This window comes from Equus caballus, chromosome 9 (genome assembly GCF_041296265.1).
Source record: "Equus caballus isolate H_3958 breed thoroughbred chromosome 9, TB-T2T, whole genome shotgun sequence".
NCBI lineage: Eukaryota > Metazoa > Chordata > Mammalia > Perissodactyla > Equidae > Equus > Equus caballus.
This window is the reverse complement of record NC_091692.1, coordinates 21,678,637-21,700,588: the sequence shown is the minus strand read 5'-3', so window position 1 is coordinate 21,700,588 and position 21,952 is coordinate 21,678,637. Positions and strand designations below refer to the sequence as shown.

At 40.6% G+C, this 21,952-nt stretch overlaps 1 protein-coding gene across 4 annotated transcripts; it reads right to left on the bottom strand.

The window, feature by feature from the left end:
* Positions 1 to 138: 138 nt before the first annotated feature.
* Positions 139 to 21,149, bottom strand: GGH (gamma-glutamyl hydrolase). Of its 4 annotated transcripts, XM_070221496.1 has the most exons (11): positions 19,441 to 20,339; positions 18,623 to 18,771; positions 18,422 to 18,512; positions 17,350 to 17,464; positions 13,407 to 13,457; positions 10,749 to 10,833; positions 8,149 to 8,287; positions 5,928 to 6,034; positions 5,755 to 5,845; positions 1,948 to 2,085; positions 139 to 521 (listed from the first exon to the last, which is right to left on the bottom strand). In XM_070221496.1, the coding sequence occupies exons 4-11, from the start codon at positions 17,454 to 17,456 to the stop codon at positions 400 to 402; spliced, it is 840 nt and encodes a 279-aa protein (XP_070077597.1). In that variant the 5' UTR covers positions 17,457 to 17,464; positions 18,422 to 18,512; positions 18,623 to 18,771; positions 19,441 to 20,339; the 3' UTR covers positions 139 to 399. The 4 variants fall into 4 exon arrangements, with proteins under 4 accessions (XP_070077597.1, XP_005613149.1, XP_001495890.1 ...); XM_005613092.4 differs by lacking the exon at positions 18,422 to 18,512 and having other exon boundaries at positions 19,441 to 20,352; XM_001495840.6 differs by lacking the exons at positions 18,422 to 18,512; positions 18,623 to 18,771; positions 19,441 to 20,339 and adding an exon at positions 20,424 to 21,149.
* Between the last annotated feature and the right edge of the window lie 803 nt (positions 21,150 to 21,952).

Sequence of the window (21,952 nt, the reverse complement as noted above, 5' to 3'; positions counted from 1 at the left end):
TCCTGAGCGTCCTTGGACAGAGGGACACATCACAGTGAACTAGAGGGAGGATTTAAAAAGAGTCTTTAGCGAGGATGGGGTGGATGGGCAGGGGGTGGTGTTTATTCCTAGAACCAATCAATTAGAAAAACTAAAATATTTGTATTTTCAGTAAGTTTATTTTGTTCTAATCTTCAGAATAAACAAAGCTTTTCCACAAAACACACTATGATTATTTACCTGTCTCATTGGTTAATTACCAAATGTTATATAGTCAAATGTAACGAATGAAGATCAGAGCCAGTAACATCACAGAAAAGGAATCTCTGCGGCTTTCTGTTATCGCCATGAGAGGCAAGTTATTAGAACAGTTTAATCACGGAATTATTCAAAATTCCTCTGGTAATACATTGAAGGCTTTCAGTCAAATATATAAGCTTGCTGAAACATAGAAATATTTCCAGTATAAACTGGACGGAACTGATAAATCAGCGCTTTATCCTCTTCAACATCAGATTCAAAATGATGGTTGTTTTTCCGAGCTGCAAGAAAAAAAAGAAGCGTTCATCTGTAAAAGGAGGATAAAATTTTCAAAAGCCTACTTTGTAACATTTCTTTCTATAATCAGCATTAAGTGGGAAAATACCACCAAAAAGGAGACATGCCCTACAAAACTTCCCCCAAATCAAGCAGCGCTTGATTTAGAGAAGTTACCAGCTGACACAGCAGCTTTATCCGCCCTGCACGGATCCCATGGGTGCTCGCACCACCATTCATTCAAACACTTACTAAGTGCCTACTGCGTACAAGACTTGAGGGAGGGCCTGAGGATGGAAATGTAAACCAGACAAGGTCCTAACGCTCAAGAAGTCTAGTCTAGTCACCACACGAATCGTATGCTGTAACGTTTTTACAGTCTATCTTCATTAGATGTTTCAAGAGTAAAGAAGATGGAGAAACTGGCAAAGCTGAGGCAGATGGAGAAGTGAGGCATTTTCCACAGCTAAGGCAGAAACAAGAAAAACAAGGAGGCACAAAGAGGTTGGCATGGCTAGAGTCTGGACATGAGGGACTGAAGGCTCACACTTTACCCTACAATCAAAATAAAGTAAATACAGGCTTTTATGGTATTTATAAAGGCTATCGCAAAATAAAGACCAAATAAGTAACCTTGCCCTGTGATAATACTGCAAGGAACTTTGCTCTGCCTAGTGCTGTTCTCATTGACTCCTACACACACGACAAGAAAATGCTTCTTGGGACTCATACTGCACATGGGAGAACTTTTTTCTTTTAATTTGGGGTTTTTGTCATGAAACGACCCATTCAACTGAGCACAATTCCGAGAGAACTCAGGAGGGAGTACTTTACTCGCAAGTGTGGGCAGGAGGGTTGATAAGAATTTGGGGCAAGCTTGCAGAGAGAATGCAAACAAGGCTTGCTGAAGTTTTCAAACGGCCTCGCCTCTCAGAGTCATTACATAGCATGAAACTGTCTGTATCTTCTACATAAAAAAAGCATGCAAAGCTTATTAACTTTCTTCAATGTGCCAATGCCTACAGACAGGCGGCCTTAAAACCACACACTGGTGAGTATATACTCAATTTACATAAGAACATCTAATTCTCAGAGAATGCTATAATTAAAGCATCATTCCTAAAAAAGAAGAGCAATGGGCGAGAATCTAAAAAGAAATATTCAAGAAAGAAAGAAAAAACAAGACCAATCCTTATGTTATTTTTCAAGAATTCAGCCCACTTTAGAGTGTAAAATCCTAACTGAAATAATTTGTCCTGGGTTTATTTTAATTCCTAATATCTGAATTTCAGGGCTTTCACATGATGTAACTTTTTTTAAAAGTTAGACCTATAGAACATTTATAGAGCAAAAGAGTATACAAAAGTTCAAATAAGGGCAATTTCCTTCAAAACTACGCTAGAGTGATAAAATTATATACCCATATATTACCTTCAGCAGCAAAGAACTCTGCTAAGTAAAATGCAGCTTTCACAGCATTAGGCGAGTGAGAAATGCCTTTCTCTATCTTCCACTCATAAGGTCCCTTCTCTGGATGCCACTGGACACCATACACTGGATACTTGTATCCTGCATGAAGAACACAAACGAGGAAGTAGTAGGTACTAAAAATAGCCTACGACAGTACTTACAATTAAGTTACGTTTCATATCCTGTGTAAAACATTATTTTATAACTTAGAATGTCAGAAAAGTAAAATTGCACACATTCTCTCAGACAGAAAATAAAGAATTTTAGTTCACAGTCAATGTGAAAACTCACAAGACAGTATTTCACTGATTTTCAACCTTTTACAGTTTGTAATGATTCACCTTACTAGATAATCAGAGTAGAGGAAAATCGTTGAGCCTTTGAATGTAACCCAGTTCAATAGTCAAGTGCACATTGATTAGCGACACAAGTTTCTTCCATGATGGGTCTCTTTCGCCTCATTTCATACCACGTTTTCATCCCCCCTATAATGATTTATTCATATAAGAATGAACTGTGCTAGCACTTTTGGTGTCCTTTTATGTAACCCAGTTTGTCTCAGCCTAAATTGTGTCTCGCTCAGTCTGCAGAATGGTTCACGACTTCCTGGTGGCAATTTTTAGAATAGTTTCTAAAAGTTTAAACTTAGTATGAAAGATTTTGGGTAATATATTTTAATTGTTTTTAGAACTCTTAAATATCTTTATACATAAAAAAAATGATAGGGTCCCTAGGATTCACTTCAAAAAATAATCTAGTATGGGGAGAAGGTCAATGTGAAACAAGAATGGCCACATACGTATTGACAGCTGTTGAAGCTTAGAGCCAGGTACCTGGAGGTTCATTATACTACTCTCTTTCCTTATATATACATTTTTTAAATTCCATAATTTTTTTAAAAACAAGAATATGTATAATATGTACCTCCTGAAAAATTTATATACTCATCTCTTTTCTTCTTTACATAAGACTTTCTTCATTTTAATTAAAAAAAAAATCTTCCCTCTATTATTTTTGTTTTGAAATGATAACCCTAACTACCATGGGAAAGTACTTGGAGAAATGAAGAGAACTAGCTGAAAGCAGAGATATCTAGGGGAAAGAGCACTGTCTTCTCACATCCCACAAGGCTCTGCCACTAGAGATCATGTCACAAGAAGGAAACAAATTTTATCCTGGCCTTCTTGGGGTTCATAAGAGGGACAAACCTGACAGCAAGAAGCTCTCATCACTCTACTCCGTCCCTCCCCATCGGCCCTCTCCCGGCCTCCTTGTGACTTTGCACTTTCCTTCTCTTGTGTCTGGAACCACACGTGAAGCTACTGGCAGGAACCCCACAAGCTGGATGACTACGAAATTAACTGTTACACATAGTTAATTGAGAGCCAAATCTAATATACTTCTTTGAGATATGAAAAGTATTATTTAGGATAAAAAATGCCTTAAGTGATCAACTATAACAAGGATTTAACAGATAGATAGATAAATGAACAGACAGAGAGAGATAGACACTGACATTCAGAAACAAGCGAGATTTACTATCCCTTAGTAAACTGCACTGCTAAAAGATCAGTGCAGCTTCCTGACAATTGTAGGAAGCATGCCCTGTTTCACTAATTTAGAACAAAGGTATCAAGAGTACAAAAAAATTTGCAAATAAGAGCATCTCAAGTGTTGCCATGTAGCAGGTGTCAGAAAATTTTCAGAAGATAAAATGTTCAAAAGAGCCCAGTAAGATGATATAGCCAGGAGGACAACCAACATGGAACTGATTCCCTAACTGCCAACCCAACACTCGTTCATTTAAGCGATTAGTTATTCACTCCACATCTACTGAGGTTTACACAAAGTCCTGGAAACATAAAGAAGAGTAAGACACAGGTCCAGCTCTCAGTGAGCTCTTAATCTAGGAGGAAAGACAGAGCATGAGCAAATGACGCACACAGAGACACCCTAGGTAGCAGAGAGCAAGTATAAAGGAGGAACAGTGAGGATGTGGGAGGAAGGATAATGGGCAGGGCTGGTCCCTAGGGGATGACCACTCACCTGAGTCTTTAAAATAAAGACAGCTAAGAGTTCATCAGCAGAAGGGAGTGGGGAGGAAGGAAAGCTTTTTGGAGGAGAAGAAAGAACATTAAGAAAAAGCACAAGGGCAAGAAACACTGCTATGTGGAGGGCTGGGTGGACTAAAGACACACAGGAATGAAGGCAGAGAACGAAGGGAGAGATCATGGAGAAAATGACCTGGTAAATCCCAACTTGACCCTCCAAGTGCTGAAGAGGCACTGAGGAGCTTTCCTCAAGCAATATGATCAGTTTGGTTTCTCGGAAGACTCGTCAGTGGCTGGCTGGAAGGCGGATTTATGGAACAGTTAGGAGGATACTGAGGCACGCCAGGTGGAGGTGGTCAATGCTGAAGCAGGACGGGGGTAGGCCAGATGGAGAGGAGGTGACATATTCAAGAAGGATTTGGGAAGTAGAAAGGCAGGAATTTTTTACATGTGGAGAATGAGGGCAGGAAGTCAAGGAGAGCTCTCAGGTTCCTAACTTTGGATGAAATAGTGAACGGCGATGCTATCGACTGAAGTGAAAAATAGAGGATGGGAGACACGGTTACAGGGAAGATGATGAGCTCAGATGGTAAGTTTACATCAGTCTGGGTTGATCAGCCTTCCCCAGAATTCGCCAGATACTGTTTCTAAACCCATAGATGTCTGACCTCTCCCAACAAGTGAGCCAGTGATATGGCCAATCTTTGAATAACATGAACTATTTCCACTTCCACTTTATTCCAGTTTATTCCGCTCCAGTACCCTGGCCTCTCGAGTAGCACTAAGCAACCTCACCAACTCAAAGACTGCCTATTGTTTCTGCAAGTTCCCATTCATGGTACTTTGCTCTTTGTGCATTAGTGATTTCTTGGCTATGACTTGCTCATTTTCCTTAAAACCTCGTACTATGGAAATTCCTTGAAGTCTGAGATAAATGTAGTTTTCTCCCGAGAATATTATTTCTGTTTGATTTTACCATGCACACTGGGGCACTATCAGTCTGAGTCAACTTTAAACAAGATTTCTGACTTCAAACAAGATTTGTTGAACTTCCCAGTTAGTATAATGCAAGCCACACTAGACCAGGCTGTCACTATGAATACTCAAGGCTTATTTCCCACCCCCACACTCTTAGTGCCAAGGTTCAAGAGGGGCAATTCTCCTTGCAGTTGTGCAGGCAGGATTCTTTGAGGGTCTAGCTTTTCAGGTCTTGCTCCCTGGGGTACTCTCCATGTCGGGGGTCCTGAGCTTTGTCTCAAGTTCTTCTGATTCAATAATAAAGCTGGTTTAAATACTCCACTTAACTTCTGGAGTTTATGGCCTGAGTGTCTTTACTGCCACTGCATCAATGTATTTAGGAAGATGTTTTCCTGTATGTCAGTCACATGTTTTGTTGTTGTCTAGAGGAACATCTTGTCAAGGTACTTAATCTGAAAATATTGCTAGAAACAGAAGTTACTTTCTCCATTTATTTCTTCATCCATTCTCCCTTTACTCTATACTTTTCCTCTTTCATCACCCCATTCTAGAAAATGACCCAGGTAAACCACACTGATTTGGAACATGGACAAAACACGTCTCCTGTCTCCAAAAATATCCTAACTTCCATCTTCAGGCTCCAAAGTAATATGATTTTATTTGTAGGAAAGAGAACTATAAAATCAAAATTAATAAATATACTCAGTGAAATAAAGTGCACATGGGCTGTGATATATACCTTCCATTGTTGAAATAAACTCAGTCTTGCCATCTGTATTTGTAGATAACACGTTGAAAAACTTCTTTAACTTTTCATTCGTTGTAAAATTCTGGAGTATAAAAATAAAACAAAATTATTACTTCTCTGGTTAATCTATATGCATTAATTTCATTATGTAATTAATGTGATACCTTCATGGACAGGCTCCACTTGTGGAAATTTGCAGTCAAAGGTTCTACTGATAATGACAGCAATAGGTCAGAAGGAAAATTCCGGAACATTCTGCTTTGCAATGTACCTGAAATAATTTAAGCATAAAGGAAATAATTTAAACACAGAAAAAATAAAATCCACTGAAGTCACTGATCTATAGCCAAAGAAAGGCCATTATTAAGACACAATCAAGATGACTAAATGATAAACAAAACACATCATTTCCACAGAAGTATTCCAGTCAGGCACAAAATGAGTTTAATATTCAAATCCAAATATGCTCCATCTTTAAGTACTTTTCTTCTATATTCTAAAATTCTTCTGATAGGATAATTAGCAGGCTAGCCATAGAGTAAGCAGAGTGTTTCAACTTGAGTTCCCTAGACAGGGCTAAAAAAACAGGTAAAATTTTCCACATGTGTATATATTTGTTTTCTCAAGAGAGGATCCAGATCTTTCAACATATTTTCAAAGGTATCTGGGACTTAAAAGGTGAAAAATATCAACAATGTAGAAAAGAACATTAACCAGGCCAAGAAATTTCTACTCAGTAAATAGACTGAAAAAAGCAATATACCTCACTGAAGGCTCTGAATTCTGACACATAGATTCAAATATAGCAAAGGGATAAAAATATCCTGATGGTGTTCAAGGCCCTGACACCAGCTGTCCCTAAACAAGACCTCTCACTCAGGATGCTAATGGCTTCCATGAGAATCTCCGTGCCTTAGATAATGAAAATTCACTGAAGTACCCTACTTCAATGGATTTTATTCCTTTTTTGTATAAACTGGGTTTTACCACATACAACCAAAACAGACTGACCTAATACATTCACTTCCCACAGGGTCCTTACAATCATTAAGTGAGATAATGTAAGAAAGAGCTTTCAAAAGCATAGAACATCCTACAGGTTCTATGTATAATAACTACTACCTTCCATCCAAAATCCTTATGAGAACAGAAATAGTTCGCAGCATTCATCTTAGGATTCAGAAATCAAGTGACCTACCAGAATCATTACCTATTTAGAAAGAGTGGTATGATAAGGAATTTGTCTGGTCTTTGTTCTGGGTTCCTGACAAGGAGATTCTAAAATCCTTGAAATTTCCTGAGTGTTGGAGTGTCTGTGTAATGCTACTGAGGTGACTGAGGACCCCAGATAGCTTCAGGATGAGGCTGGTCACCAGAAAGACTAACCACATGATTGGAGTAGGTTAGGATTTTGAGCCAGCCTGACCTCCAGGGATGGGAGGGAGACTGGAAACTGAGTTCAATCACATGGCCAATGATTTAATCAATTGTGCTTTCACAACGAACTGACAATAAAACCTCTGGAAAGCAAAGCTCATTAGAGCTTCCAGGTTGGTGAACGCATTAATCTGCCAGGAGGGTGACAGGCCCTGACTCAACAACGAGACGGCATGGAAGCTCTGCATTCCCTCCCAGACCTCATCTTGTGTGTATCCTTTAGAATAAAACTGTTAAGGCAAACACAGTATCAGTTCTGTGAGTCATTTGAGTGAATCATTGAACCTGAGGGGGTCAGGGGAAATCTCCAAATTTGTGGCTCGTTGGTGAGAAGTGGAGGTGGCCCAGGGATGTGACTTGTGGCTGATATCTGAAATAAGGGTCGTCTAGTTGGGGAGACGACCTTTAACTTGTGGAGTCTGCACTAACTCCAGGTGGTTAGTGCCAGAAGTGAATAGCCGTACACCCCAGCTGTGGCTGAAACAGAGTATATGGCCAAGGGAAAAACACTGTACTGTAACAACAAGAGCTGAAATTTATGAGAGTTGTACTTAAAGTGCTTAGTACAGTACCTGGAAAACATCATCTTATTTAATCTCACAAACAACCCTAAGAGACAAACCCTTTTACAAATCAGGAAATGAAAGCTCAGAGAGGTTACATGATTCCCCAAGGCAAAAGTGACAAAGCTAGGACTCAAGACCAGGTCCAATTTTAGAGGTCTTAATCATGCAAGGTCCTAACATCACTAGAAGCAGTAAATTATCAAAACTCAAAATTCCTTAAGCCATCTTCCTAACTCAGTACAAAAGTGATCATTCACATCTTCAGCCTGTGTAAATAATTTAAAAATTAATAAATGTTATCAGTAGTTTTGAATGTTATATTTGCTACTCATTAATCCTGCCCAGTTAATATTTTTAAAAGGGTCGAAAAGAGAATTCTCACCATTAGTGAAGTTCAGCGGCAGTGCACATCCATCAGTATTTGTGGAAGTTAATAAGGACTTGTTACTAACCAGATATGAAAGCTCTTCAAATCCAAGGCATGTGCCCCACACAGGAAAGTAGTCTCCAGCATTAAAACTCTTTGCAGAGTGAAAGAGAAAACAGCTTATTCAAACTTTTCAAAACAAAACTTAGACATTTGGCTTGTCATTACAAGGCAGGCACCTGAGTTATACACAGATCTCTGAAGAATTTTCCAGGATCCATAAGTAGGCTATCACTTATTCTCTCTTCAGACCAAGCTCCCACATAATAATCCAGTTTTAATCAACAAAATTATCAGGCCTCAACTGCCCTGGGAAAGAGACGGGCATCTGCCAGTCAACTACCACACTACACAAGTAATAATTAGGGACTGTGAATATCAAAAATAAGGACAGATAGATGCCTAGCTACATATTCTACAAATCTGCTTGCTGTGGATGATTGTCTAATTCTGAAGACACTCTGAAGTTCTTCCTCCATCATCTCAGAATTTATAGTAAGAGCTACATTATACCACCTTCAGCCAACCACATGTACATTAGGTAAAACAGCCATGATCGGGAAGGAAAGAACGGTCAGCGTGGAAGCAGCTAGGCAAAAGTAAAATAACTTTGCACAGAGTAAAAGCTGTCAACTAAAAAAGTACAAATGTATTGGGTTTCTTCAAAGGGAGTCATAACAATTAGCATGACTGGGGAAAAGTATTCTAGCAACTGAATTTTCTGGTTAACTGAAGATTAAACCCATATGTGCTGATAGTTACAAAAACGAGCTGTGTAACTTCTCTAAAAGTGGCAGTTTTCCTGCATAGACTGTAAAATATAACCTAACAGTAAGTAATTTCAAAGGAGAAAATCTGGGGCTTTTTTTTTCTGTTCCTCACTGAGAAAAATATAGAGTTACATTAATTCCTATACTTTATATTTCAAAAGGATTTTAACACTTTATGCACAGGTGTGGCAAATTTTATTTTTAGACGTTAGAACCATCTATGTTAAGTTGAAGGGTCTTACTGAATGTACTTATAATAAATACAAAAGAGGGATTACTGTTCTGTTGTCATATGTACCACATTTAATTTCTCAACTAAATGTTAAGTCCCCATTTGCTGGGACCATATCTTTCTTTTTTGTGGATCCTCCACACACTCCAGCAGAGCAAAGGACACAGAGTGGAACTGAACGGCTCTTCAGGGAGGGCTCTGTGGAGTCCAGAGGCTGTAGCGAAATAAGAAATTCAAGGCTGCTAAATTTTATTCCTTTGCTTTGACATCCTTAAGGAGCTAATTACATTTAAAAAATAGATCTTTGGGTCTTCTGGGTTGGGTGGCTCCTTTTTTTTTTAATTGAGCAAGCTGGTTACATGAGTCTGTATGCAAAAGGAAGAGTAAGCACTTTATAAGGACATAGATATTTCTCAAATGCATTTTAAATCACTCACACTATAAAATTTCAATTTTTTCACTAGATTTTTTAAACAAAATATCCACTGAGCATGCACCAAGTTAAGTACATGGTAGTATATGATATGAAATGAGGAATGGCTCAAAGGGTGTCAAAACCATGAAATCTGATGAGACATGAACAGCTAACCTCAAGATAGTAGGTCCTCTGAAATACAAGACCCTTAAGGTCATGGACGCTGTCATATTACAGAAGCGGAGCTAAATAAATGTTTGAACAATTCTACAACAAAGTACTCTAAAAGTTAAGCGGGAGTCAGATGCCATTCCAGCTGAAGTAGGCAGAGAAACCTCTAGAGAAGAGGAATAGCATCTTAGTCTTGAAAGATGGCTAAGACATAAGTTGAGGAAGGAGTAGAAAGAAACAGACTAAATGGATTTACAAGTAGGAGGACACAGCATATATGCTGGGAATACCAACCTGGCTTCAGTGACTTCCATAAGGAAAGGCTGGAAAAGGGGGGCTGTGGACACACTGTATGTATTGACCCAAAGACTATTGCAAACAAGTATCTCATATGCTAAAAGGAGTTCTTTAGGGAAGTTTTTTATGGGGCAGGGAGATCCTAGGGCCAGTGAGATTAACTAGAAAATCGCCGTTCATAGTTAAGGAGAGAAATGGTAAGGATCTGAGCTATGGTACAAAGGCAGGCCCAGTGTGAGACATCACAAAGGAGTCAAGAGGCTCTGGTAGTAACTGAATGTGGAGTCTAAAGTGACTGCGAAGAAAGGCCAGATGGGACTGAGTGAGTTGGGATGAAGAGCAGCTTTCAAGAGGAGATAAGAATAAATAACATATGGACAATGTACCATACATCATCAAAACAGCTTACTAAGCCACCCTGAGGATCTGTTCACATTAATGAGCGGGAATAGAGAAGGCCAGTCAGCAGGGCTCTGACGGTTCCCGGGAGCTCAGAACTAAAGGAAGCAAACAAAATGGGGGAGAGTCGCTACTGGCTGCTGAAAGCGGGCACCTCAAAATTAAGAGGTGTTGAGGCCAGCGTAATTGTGAAGGAAGTACTACCATATGCTTAAAAAAGAATTATCCTCATGCAAATGCCAAAAGTCCATCTGGAATCATTGATATTTACCTGTATGGAAAAGTCGTAAAATATTTTGGCCACTTTAGCATAACCTGACTTCTTGAGGTCAGCACCTCCTCCAGGAAAAAGGATGCTGAAACAACATCAAACAGGGTGTATTTCAACCTCTCCCCTCACAAAAAAGAAATGATCTTTTTCTTTGAAAACAACTTTTTCCCTATTACATAAGCAGCAAGTTGTTCATTCAACAAACATATACTGCTTCTTGCGTGAGCCAGGCTCGGCACTGGCGGGGAGAGACAAAGCTGAGTACTTTCTGCTGTAAGTAAGATGGCAGTCTAGAAGAAAACGTATAGCCTCTGAGGTAGACCATCTGCCACAAAACGATGCAGGACACCCCACAACTAAGAGTGGCTTCATGAAGACTGCTTAGCATTCTCCCTTTTCACTAACTCAGTATTTAAAAAGCTGCCTCGGCTCAAATTTGATATGTTTAACCCGAAAGTCCTTTCATAAAGTAAATCTTGACTGTCCTTCCCAGTTGACAAACTCCCTTAAAGCAAGGCTCTGCCTCTGTATCTGTGTTCCTCACAGAACAGCGGAGCACAACACAGCTCAACATATATATATATATATAGTTATATATATATATAGTTATATATATATATGTTGTATATGTGTGTGCATATATGTTGTATATGTATATATATGTTGTATATGTATATTATACATTGTATATATATATTGTATATATATTTGTGTATATATGTTGTATATGTATATATATGTTGTGTGTATATATATGTTGTATATGTATGTATATGTGTTGTGTACATATATACATTGTATATGTATACACACACACATATATATAATAGGGGCTCAACAAAGGCATTTTTGAAGTTGCATTAGAGTACTGCTCATTTTCTGGTATATATTTTTGAGGTTCTACCATATATTCTAGTCTGGTCTTCAGCTTCTTTTTTTTTCCAGGAAGATTAGCCCTGAGCTAATTACTGCCAATCCTCCTCTTTTTACTGAGGAAGACTGGCCCTGAACTAGCATCTCTACCCATCTTCCTCTGCTTTATGCATGGGACACCTGCCACAGCATGGCTTGGTCTTCTTTATCTTTGCCCATGCCAAAGTACACTGCACGGAACAGGCATTGTAAATGTTTTACGAAATTGAACTGATTTTCCAGTAAGTACTTACTGACCCAAACTGAACTAAAGGCAAATGACTGTTATGAACAAAGTTTAAAAAAAAATAATAAATGAATGCAGTTTGAAAAAGTAAAAAAAGAAAACCTTTATGCTAAATAGACTTCCTCCACTCCACTCCCACTCAGAAACAAGCAGCGCTGAAGTCTGTTGTGCTGACCTGATAGATATGCAGATCTCCTCACCCTACCTTAAAAACAAAAGTCAATGGGAATAAACTAGTCACACCATTATGTGCCTCACTTTTTTCACATAACAATATCACACTGTTCAGGGGCCAGCCCGGTGGCGCAGCGGTTAAGTGCGCACGTTCCACTTCGGCAGCCTGGGGTTCGCCGGTTTGGATCCTGGGTGCGGACATGGCACTGCTTGGCAAGCCATGCTGTGGCAGGCGTCCCACATATAAAGTAGAGGAAGATGGGCACGGATGTAAGCTCAGGGCCAGTCTCCCTCAGCAAAAAGAGGAGGATTGGCAGCAGATGTTAGCTCAGGGCTAATCTTCCTCAATAAAAAATAAATAAATAAAATAAAAACAATATCACACTGTTCACATAACAAGGGTGATCCAAAGCAGCATCTACAGATATCCTCATTTTTTAACCCACGCATAATACTCTATTATACACATAGAGTCTATTTACTTAACCAATTCCCAATTGATGGACTATTGGGTGGCTTCTAAATTGGGGTTATTCCAGATAATACTACAATGCATATGTTTGGGCCCAAGTCTTCACCTTGGGGGAAGTATATTTGTAAAATAAAATTCCTTCTGAAGGATTTCTTGGGTCAAAGGTATGTACATTTTAAATTTCAACAGATACTGCAAAACTGTCCCCAAAAAGACTATTTAACTTACATTCCCATAAATAAAGTATGAGAATACATGTTCCCTCACACCTTCACCATAGAGTACAGCAAATTTTCTGATTTTTGCCAAGTTGATGGTTAAAAAATGGTTTTCAATTGCTCTAATTAGCTTTCCTTTAATTAGGAGTAACACTGAATATTTTTTCCTATGATTAAAAGTTTTTTTCTGTGAGCTAACCAATCACATCTTTTGTGGTTAAGCCAGAGGATAGAAACTTTTTTCCGAGTTCTATTCAAATTACTGCTGAAAGATAACTGATTAATATCCTCAGACTCAGGACTCATAAACCCACTAAGCAAGCAGTATACCATGCCATTCAAAGTGGCTCCAAAGCACTTAAGACAAGCATTAAAAGAACAAAGATTATGCTACATACAAAAAAAAATTACATTTGTCCACTATGGTAACATTTATTTCTTAACTTGTCTTCTCCTCTCTGCAGGACTTTTGTATCTCTCAACAAAATAATTTCTATAAAATAACTAAGAAAACTAATGTTACACCACGATAAGAAAGTTACATAGAAACACCCATAATATTTATGTGTACTTTTTTTGCAGAAGCAGACTACACAGACCTCATACACTGTATCAAACCCCTGCAGCCAACTTACCCATTAATTGAATGGAAAAGCTTTTCATATTCTTTAGATGTAAGATCAAGCCTGAAAAAATACAAAGAATTACAAAACATCCATCTCCAAAACTTAAGAAAAAAAGTAAGCTTCTAAATGTAGTCACCACATTAATTTTAAACAGCCAGACAAAAAATAATTCTTAAATCCTAGAAAATACTACCTCTCTACCTTCCTAAAGGCATTTTTTCAAACTACATGTAAGGCAAATAATTATATCCTTCTTTTGCTAATCAGACTAGTAAACACATTTTTCTGTGGTCTAAGGTAATTTAATATTGTTAAGTATGTATTAATATGCAAAACCTTAAAGACCATGAGATTTGGACACCAGTAATATCTCTGCTAGCCAAGAACTATCAAAAAAATGTAAGATATTCAGTAGTTTTATGTAAAGATTAAATAAAAAGATTAATTAACATGCCTATCTTAACTACAGTCTGCTCTGGCAGCTAAAAACCACAGTCACGCACCGCATGACAACATTTCAGTCAACGATGGACTGCATATAGTGATCCCACGAGATCAGTACCACGTAGCTTAGGTGTGTAGTAGGCTATACCATCTGGGTTTGTACAAGTACACTCTGTGATGTTCGCACAACTATAACATCACCTAATGACACATTTCCCAGAATGGACCCCCATTGCTAAGCGATGCATGAGTGTATATATAACACCAGGTCCCTGCTTCATCCCACCCCCACCAACAATGGCAGAGGTCTGGGGACTCCTGTATATTCAAAAGTCAGAAGAGTTCAGATCCAGGGAGAGACTACATGCAGATCACTGGAGACTGGCCTGATCTGCCCAGGTAATTACCCTGAAGCACTGAAGCCCCCTTCATCAAACAGCCCGTAAGGGCCTCCTAACAACCAACAAGTTATTAACCATTTTATTCCCTTCTCCAGAGAAAACCAACGAGATTAATCTATGACAAGTGGCCACATTTAATTAAGTCACAGTCTGATGGATTTGCTCTTTCTAAAGTGCAAGAAAATGCAAGAACACGGGAAGAGAGCATTTCCTAAAGAGAACTTTAGGAAATTCTTGCAAGAACTTTCCTTTTTAGCAGTCTTCTGGTTCTCTAAGAGAATAACAATGTCTAATGCCCTCCTGACCTGCCAGAGAAGAAACAGGTTTATGATCAAATGTCAGCTACAGTCCATCTCTGCCTCAGGGAAAAGTTTTAGGGTGAATTACAACACATCTCCCATTATTAAGTAGACACATTTGATGCCTAGAACTTGGTTGTGCTTTGCCAGCAAACCCCTCTTCTCTACGTCCAAATGACCTGTGCAAGTCCAGGTCTGTTCAGAAGTTCATAATAATCCTCCTTCTGGCAGAGAGCCACAAAGCAGTGGGTGATACTGAAACGGTGCTTACCGCCATCTTAAATGGAGGATTGGGAAGTGACAGGGAGACCAAATGTGAGTCCACGTTCCCAGTATTCTGCTAATTCAATCTCCCTAGATTGTGTCAACCAAAAAGGGAACGAGTCAGGACCCAGAATCTTCCCCATGGATATTTAAGCCAGGGTGGGCAACCACCACCATCAGGAACCAGAGTGGATTTAGATCACTCAGCTGCATTCCAGAGACTCCTACCAGCTAGCCTTGCAGGTTAGTTTCAGTCGTTTCCTTAGTTCTAAATAAATGGTTCCCACGTTGTCCATAACTGAATTTTTGGGCCCTGCTTATCACTATTAAGGGGTTTAAGTGTTGTGGGGGGACGAGTGCCTCAGAGGCCTGGCAGGGAAAACAGCCCAGGTCACATTCTTTGAACACAGATGTGATCTGCATGTTGTCAGACTTTCTCGAAGCAAAAGACCCTCTCAATAGGGCAGGAGAAATAGTTCACTCTCTCTTTAACTAATAGAAAACAGCTTAAGCCTGGTAATGATGCAAATGACACAGCTTCAGCAGCATCAAAAGGGGTGACAGGCATTGTTGCCAATGGAGGGCACTTGCTCCATTTAAAATAAGCTCCAGATAATTGTCTTCAAAACAAAAAAAGAAGCCAGAAATTCAGACTTTTATGGAGTAGATGTTTTTATGATTTGAAAATATTTTTGTAAATGATTTGTAAATGTCCACTTTTATGATTTGTAAATGTTTAGAAATGTTTTAAAACACTGAGCGAATGAAACACATTTTTAAGATAAAAGCAGCCCATGGGCTGCAGCATGCCCCTCTCAGGAGGGGCACCCTCTGTGGGTTCCACTAGTCCCACAGGGGGAATGTATGATGACCTGAGAGCACGAGGCACCTGAGAGAGACGGCAGCAGAAAGAAGGTTTCTTTACCCATTCCAGAATTTTGCCTAGGTCTCCCATCCTCCACCTTTTCCCCTCTAAACTGCAGAAGTTGGCCCCTAGCATCTAAAATTCAGAAATGAACCCAACATTATTGGTGTGATCACATCATTCTACATTAGGTAATCCATCCTTTGCAAGTCACCCTGGGAATTTAGCTGCCACACATTACATTGTTTTTATAGGATCCTATCATTCTAATTCCAAGCAATATTCCTTAAAATGAACTTTGAGAACTCAAGCTGGAAGTAAAGATGTATGCTGACAGTCACATTTTCAGTGTCTCTGTCATAAATACCAGGATTCTGTGAATCATCCAGTTTCAAGATTTCCCCAGTTTCAAAACTTCTGTCATTCTCGTCTAATCCTCCCGCTGCCCTTTCATTCTATTAGTCACTGAGTCTAGCTGATTTTTTTAAAGAACGTTTACCTATCAGTTCTACAACCACACAGCTCTAAGCCCAGCCCTCATCACTTCACACCTGGCCTCTTGCATCAGTCTCTGAACTGGTCCACCTGCCTCTCGCCTCTCCTTCCTCCCATCCATGTTTTTGGCACTAATATCCTTAAAGAACAGCTGGCAGGAAAAGCTTCCATAATCAAAACTTTACCATTTTTTCCTGAAGATTCTCTGGAGCCTCTTCCTCAGTTCTAAAACTCTGGTGCTATTTGGGTTCAAATAAGATTTCATTTGAAAAATTAGATCTGCTACTAAAAAAATTAAAGACTGACTTCAAAAGCAAATGCTCATCTTGGGGTAGCGACAGTTAAATGTAAAAGATCAAGCAAGAAGACAATCCTTATGAAGCTAAACATAAAACCATTTTGTGGTACAATTCTCTAAATTGTAATATTTGCATTTTGATTCTTAATGTTCTATTTGAACAGTACTTTGTTATAGTTTTTAATGCAGAATTATTTACAAAAACAGGTTGCTTGGAGCAAACAACTGTGTTTTGTGTGTGAAATCTCTTATAATGGATTAGATGGGGGTGCTGGGAGATTCGAAAACAACCTAATTTGGGGTGGCAAGGTATTATAAATACTTGTAAGGTTTTGTTTGTTAAAAAAATTCAACTCTTTCCAACTCAAAATATGACACGAATCGTTTTATTCTTACTAGGCCATTACATCACAAAAATAATGCACCTCCTTTAAAACTGCAATACTTGCAATTTATACTGCAGCAAAACTGCTGCATTAGTCATTTACAGACTTTTAAAGTAGCGTGTGAAGGTATTTTAAGCCATCTGCTAGCAATCTCCTTCATTCCCTAAGTGTTCCCGTTTCCTAATATCATGGAACGAAGCTGGGTAAGTTGTAGAACCATTACTTTCAGGATATCTGAGAAGGACCACCCACCCTGGGGTAAAGGAAACCATCAGTTCATTCTCCATCTAACACACATGGCACACCTCTAATGATGTTATAGATACACACAGCTTCATGCTTAAAACAATTTAATGAGAGACTCTAAGCATGAGATTTGTGGCAAAAATCAGGTGCAATATTACCACATTTAAAGGACACAATCATAAAAGAGAAAGCATTAATTTTAGCGCCAAAACAGCAGTTTCTATTTATTCAGTGTAAAAAATGTGGAATCATACCTTATTGGTACAACTCTTGCACCTGCAGACTCCAGATACTTTACATAGGATGCAGCAATATAATATTTCCCCAGCTTTTTCATGTCCTTATCACGGCATTTTTGCATTAATATTCCTAAATTACAAAAAGAAAAAAAAAAGCTTTAGTTTCAAGCAATTTCCTCTTTTGCTGCTCTAAAACTGAAACACATCACAGTAAAAATGTCACTACTGTATTCATTTAATTCACAGAACTAAACATGAAGCTTCTCCTGCAAGTACATCCATAGACTTTGGGAAAGGAGTAATGGAGGCTGATGTGAGTGTTAAGAAGGCTGCCCTCTCTTGCCTCATCAGGGAGGCCAGAGAAGCCCCAAAGCAGGTTTACAATAGCACCTGCCTCCTTCACGCACCGTAGAATGGACCTCAGAGCACAGACCCTTATCTCTAGAAGGAGGCCTCTCCTTCCCCACACACACGCAAAGACACATTGTTTCCTTGACAACAAAGCAAAAGAGTGGAAATATCTTCCACCCACATCTCTCCGACATCATCAATAAGACCTTAATCCAAGCAACCACCATCTTGCCTCCCCTCCCCCAAGACTATTATAACAGCCTCTTGAAATATCTCGCCACATTCTTTCTTAAACAACCCCCACCAACTCCACCAGTTCTCCACAGGCTAAGAAAGCTGATCATATTACCACTCATTCATTTCAGGATACATTACTGAATCATACTATGTACCAGACACTGACCTAGGTGCTGAGGACACACGAGTAAACAAAACCAACAAAAACCCTGCCTTGTGGGCCTTAATTCTAGCGTGTGGAAGGGAGAAGAGCGAGGACAAACAATAAGCAAGACAAAAAGGTAAAACATGTAGTGTGAAGGCTGGCGGCAAGTGCCACGAAGAAAAGGTAAAGCAGAGGAAGAAGGTGTGTATTTGGGGGGTGGGGGGGGTTCCATATCTATAGGGGGGAACAGAGTCCCTTAAATATGGTGGCCAGGTGAGTCCTCCCTGAGAGGGTAGAACATGGCATTTGAGCCAGGCCTTCAGAGAGGTGAGGGAGTAAGCTAGAAGCAGATACCTGGAGCAAGACGAAGAAGCAACAGCAGGGGCAAAGGCCCTGAGTCAAATGTGTACCTGTCACACTGCAAAGCGTCCACATCACTAGAGCCCTGTGTGAGCAAGGGAAGGACCAACAGGAAATAAGATCAGAGAGGCGAAAAATCAGCAGGGGTAGCTCCTTGCTTAAGCACCTAGACCCTGCATGTTCTGCCCCACCTACCTCTCTGGCTGCCTGTTACACTGAAACCTCAGCCGTTGCACAGTACTGGCATCCAGTATCCATCCAAAGATGTCTGTCCGGATAGTACCTGTGCTTGGATCATTCACTGCTTCACCATCGTGAAGACTTTCAATGTTCCCGTAGGCCACCTGACAGGAAGAGCTGTAGATCTCAATCACTTCTGTAGTTTCAGTTTCTTATGCTAACTGGCATTTAACAGGCTCTCAGTTAACATGCTAAATGCTGAAATTTACTCAGACTTTTTTTTTTAAAGATTGGCACCTGAGCTAACATTTGTTGCCAATCTTTTTTCTTTTCTTTTTCTTCTTCTTCTCCCCAAAGCCCCCCAGTAAACAGTTATATATTCTCAGTCAGACTGTTTTTCACCTCGCAGATAGGTAAGATCCTCTTCATCGAGGAAAATGAAATCAGGTAGGGAAAGAATTAGCGAGTGTCACAGGAAATGGAGTGGTACAGGGCGTGCAAAGGTGAGGTGCCACAAAGGAGGGCTGGGGATATGTGAGCACAAGGGACTGGAAAGGAGAAAAGTACACTAGAGGAGGGAAGTTCCACCAACTTCTCCCCTCCTCCCGCCGCACACTTATTCACTTTTCCCATCCTAGGAAAAGAGTTCAGGCTCTATTCCCCACCCCCTCAAAATGTGACAAAATTCCACGCTTATTTTAAGGCCATCTCACAACTTTGTGGCCTCCTTGTCTTCAAACCCTTTGCACTTCCTAACTCAATGCTTTGCACCTAGTAGGTGCTGAGTGAACTACTCGGTGGTAATTGATCAGGGTGATCAAAAGCATACTCACTTTTTCTATACTTGACCCTGGACTACCACCGTTTCAAGGAAACAGAAAAGAATTCTCCCTCTTCTTTCCTTTGTTCCTCCTCCCTGCACCTAGAATTCCCAACACACTACACAGAATTATACTTTGAGTTAATTCTCCTCGGAGAATCTAACCAACCATTTCAAACGGCTATAAAATAAGGCACACCAAGTTCCAAACATTGATACACAAAGCATTTGAAAACTGGGCACTACCAATATACACGAAAAAATGTTCATCTACTTTCTAATTACAGAATACACTGCTCATCTTCATGGGGGGAAAAAACAGTATGAACGGCATAATACGACAGCTAAAATGAAGCCAATCTTAATTGTCTGCACATAAATTACTTTTGGCAAATTTTATATTAGGCCTCATTTCTCCTGGGTTGCTTCCCCCCACCCCCGCCCTGTCTCAAACGTCCGTTCTGGCAATGCAAACTGATTTTACTGTCTTTTTAAAACATAAATGAGTTGAAAACGAAAAATTACATGCTTCACTTTAACAAAGAGAACTGACATTAAGATCATACTAGCCACCACTGCCCTTCAATGGTGAAGATGGCAAAGTCGAAGGAATATCACAATTTCTAGATTATTTACTCAATTAGATTTTTATAAGTATAATGCATTGTCTTGAAAGAAGGCCTCGGCCAGTGAAATTCTAGTAAATATAATGCATGTATAGAATTTGTTTAATTAGCAGAAATTCCCAGCTAGGTACAAAGAAGAAAGCAACGCGCAGGATTCTTCACGGCGCATCCTCCGCTCTTCCACCTTGATGAGCAAAATCAGTTTGAGGAAATCACCGAGGTATTAGCTTATCTCAGCACGATCTAGATGGTGTCTTGGCTTGGCTCTTGTGCTGTAAGGGAAGGCGCACTTCGCAATCGTGAACCTGGGCTTCTCCAAGGCAGGATGCGCTGGCTGCAGCCCCGGCCCCGCCCCTGCCCGCCTGCTTACCGATGATGGGCTTCTCCGAGGTGCCGGCGCGAGGAGCCGACAGCCTGAAGCTCGCCGCCCCGCACAGGAACAGGCCCAGCACGCAGAGCAGGCGGCCAAGGCTCGCCATCGCGCCGCCGCCTCCCGCTGCCTTTCAAAGACTCCGCGAGCGGCCGGGCTGCAGGTCTGCCGGGGCCTGGGGGCCGCCCGGTGGCGTCGAGCGGGGGCGGCGCTCCGCCGCGGGGGCCTCTGGGAAACGCAGTCCCGGCGCGAGGCGGCCGCGGGGAGCGGGGCGCGGCTCCTGCGGAGGCTCCGGATGCCGCTGCCCTTTCGACTGTTACAGCGGTGTGCCCCTCAGCAACCCAACACCAAGCTGGGGCGCCCACCCCAGGCTCTCGAAGGGGCACCTCTGGGTCTCGGCCTCAGCGAATCTGACGACCTGGCAGCGGGGGAGGCTGGCCAGAGATCTCCAAGTCGCCTGGCAGCCCTGCGCCACCTGTAGCTCCTGCTTAAAAGGCCGGAGCCTTATGTGGGAATGCTGACAGCCGAGTTTGACTCTTGAGCTTCGCTATAAGGAGAGCCGTGACCTCGGAGGTGATTTCCACATCCTGCTGTTTATTTGCAGAGTGGAGGCGTCTGGAGGAAAGGAAGCGCCGGGGAAGGGCGGGGTGATGGATGTGGACACGTTCGCGGGCGCACCGCCTCGTCTCGGAGCTGGGCAAGGAGGGGCCGACTCCCGGCAACTGCAAAGCGCGAAGTCCAGGCCAAGCCTGCAAATCATGCCTGCTGACTTCACTGTCAGCGCCACCGCAGACTTGTGTGTCCCACAAACAGGGGCAGAAGTGATGATTTTGGTGCCTATTCGTTAAAAGTATTTTGAGAGTTCTGTTTAAAATTTTAAGAGATTTAGAATCACTAGGTATATTTTGGTGGGAAAGTAGGTAAACGTCAGGAACCTTCTTCTGTGTGTGGAAACCTATGAGTATAGGAATGGCTTGTCCTAGGTGGAAGGTCCCACCGTAAGGGCCAAATTAAATTCAGAGCAAAATTGAAGAGTATTTGGAAATCTACTCAATCAATGCTAAGTATGGAGAATGCAGAGATGAATTGGACAATGTCTTTTACACAAGATGTTTGCGATTTAGTAAGGAAATAAGACAGGAAGAGAGCATGACTGTAGAGAGAACAAGACCATAGCTGGTATATTTCAAGAAGAGTAAGTGCAATCAGTAGTCTGGTTTGACAAGAAAATGATGCTACTGTGGAAGGGCCTGGTGAGAGAGAAGCCCCAAGGATATAGTTAAAGATATTGTGAAATGCCTTAATACTCAGCTGGTTTTGAACGTAATTGAACAGACAGGGAGCCTTTGTAAATGTGAATTTGTGGTGCTGGAGCAATTGACTATCCACGTGCAAAAAAGTTAAATTATTAGCTGGCATTATACACAGAAATAAACTCGAGGTGAGTAAATATGTAAATGTGAAAGCCAAAATACTATACTTTGATAAAAAAAAAATATAGGAGCATATATTCATGACTTTGGTGGTCA

Excerpts from the sequence above, each read along its gene's own strand:
- GGH (XM_001495840.6), bottom strand. The coding sequence starts at position 20,532 with ATGGCGAGCCTTGGCCGCCTGCTCTGCGTGCTGGGCCTGTTCCTGTGC. Across the intron at positions 17,465-20,423 it reads CTCGGAGAAGCCCATCATCG|GAATATTAATGCAAAAATGC; the intron begins GTAAGCAGGCGG and ends TTTGTAATTTAG. Across the intron at positions 2,086-5,754 it reads GTTTATTTCAACAATGGAAG|GATACAAGTATCCAGTGTAT; the intron begins GTATATATCACA and ends TTCTTCATGCAG.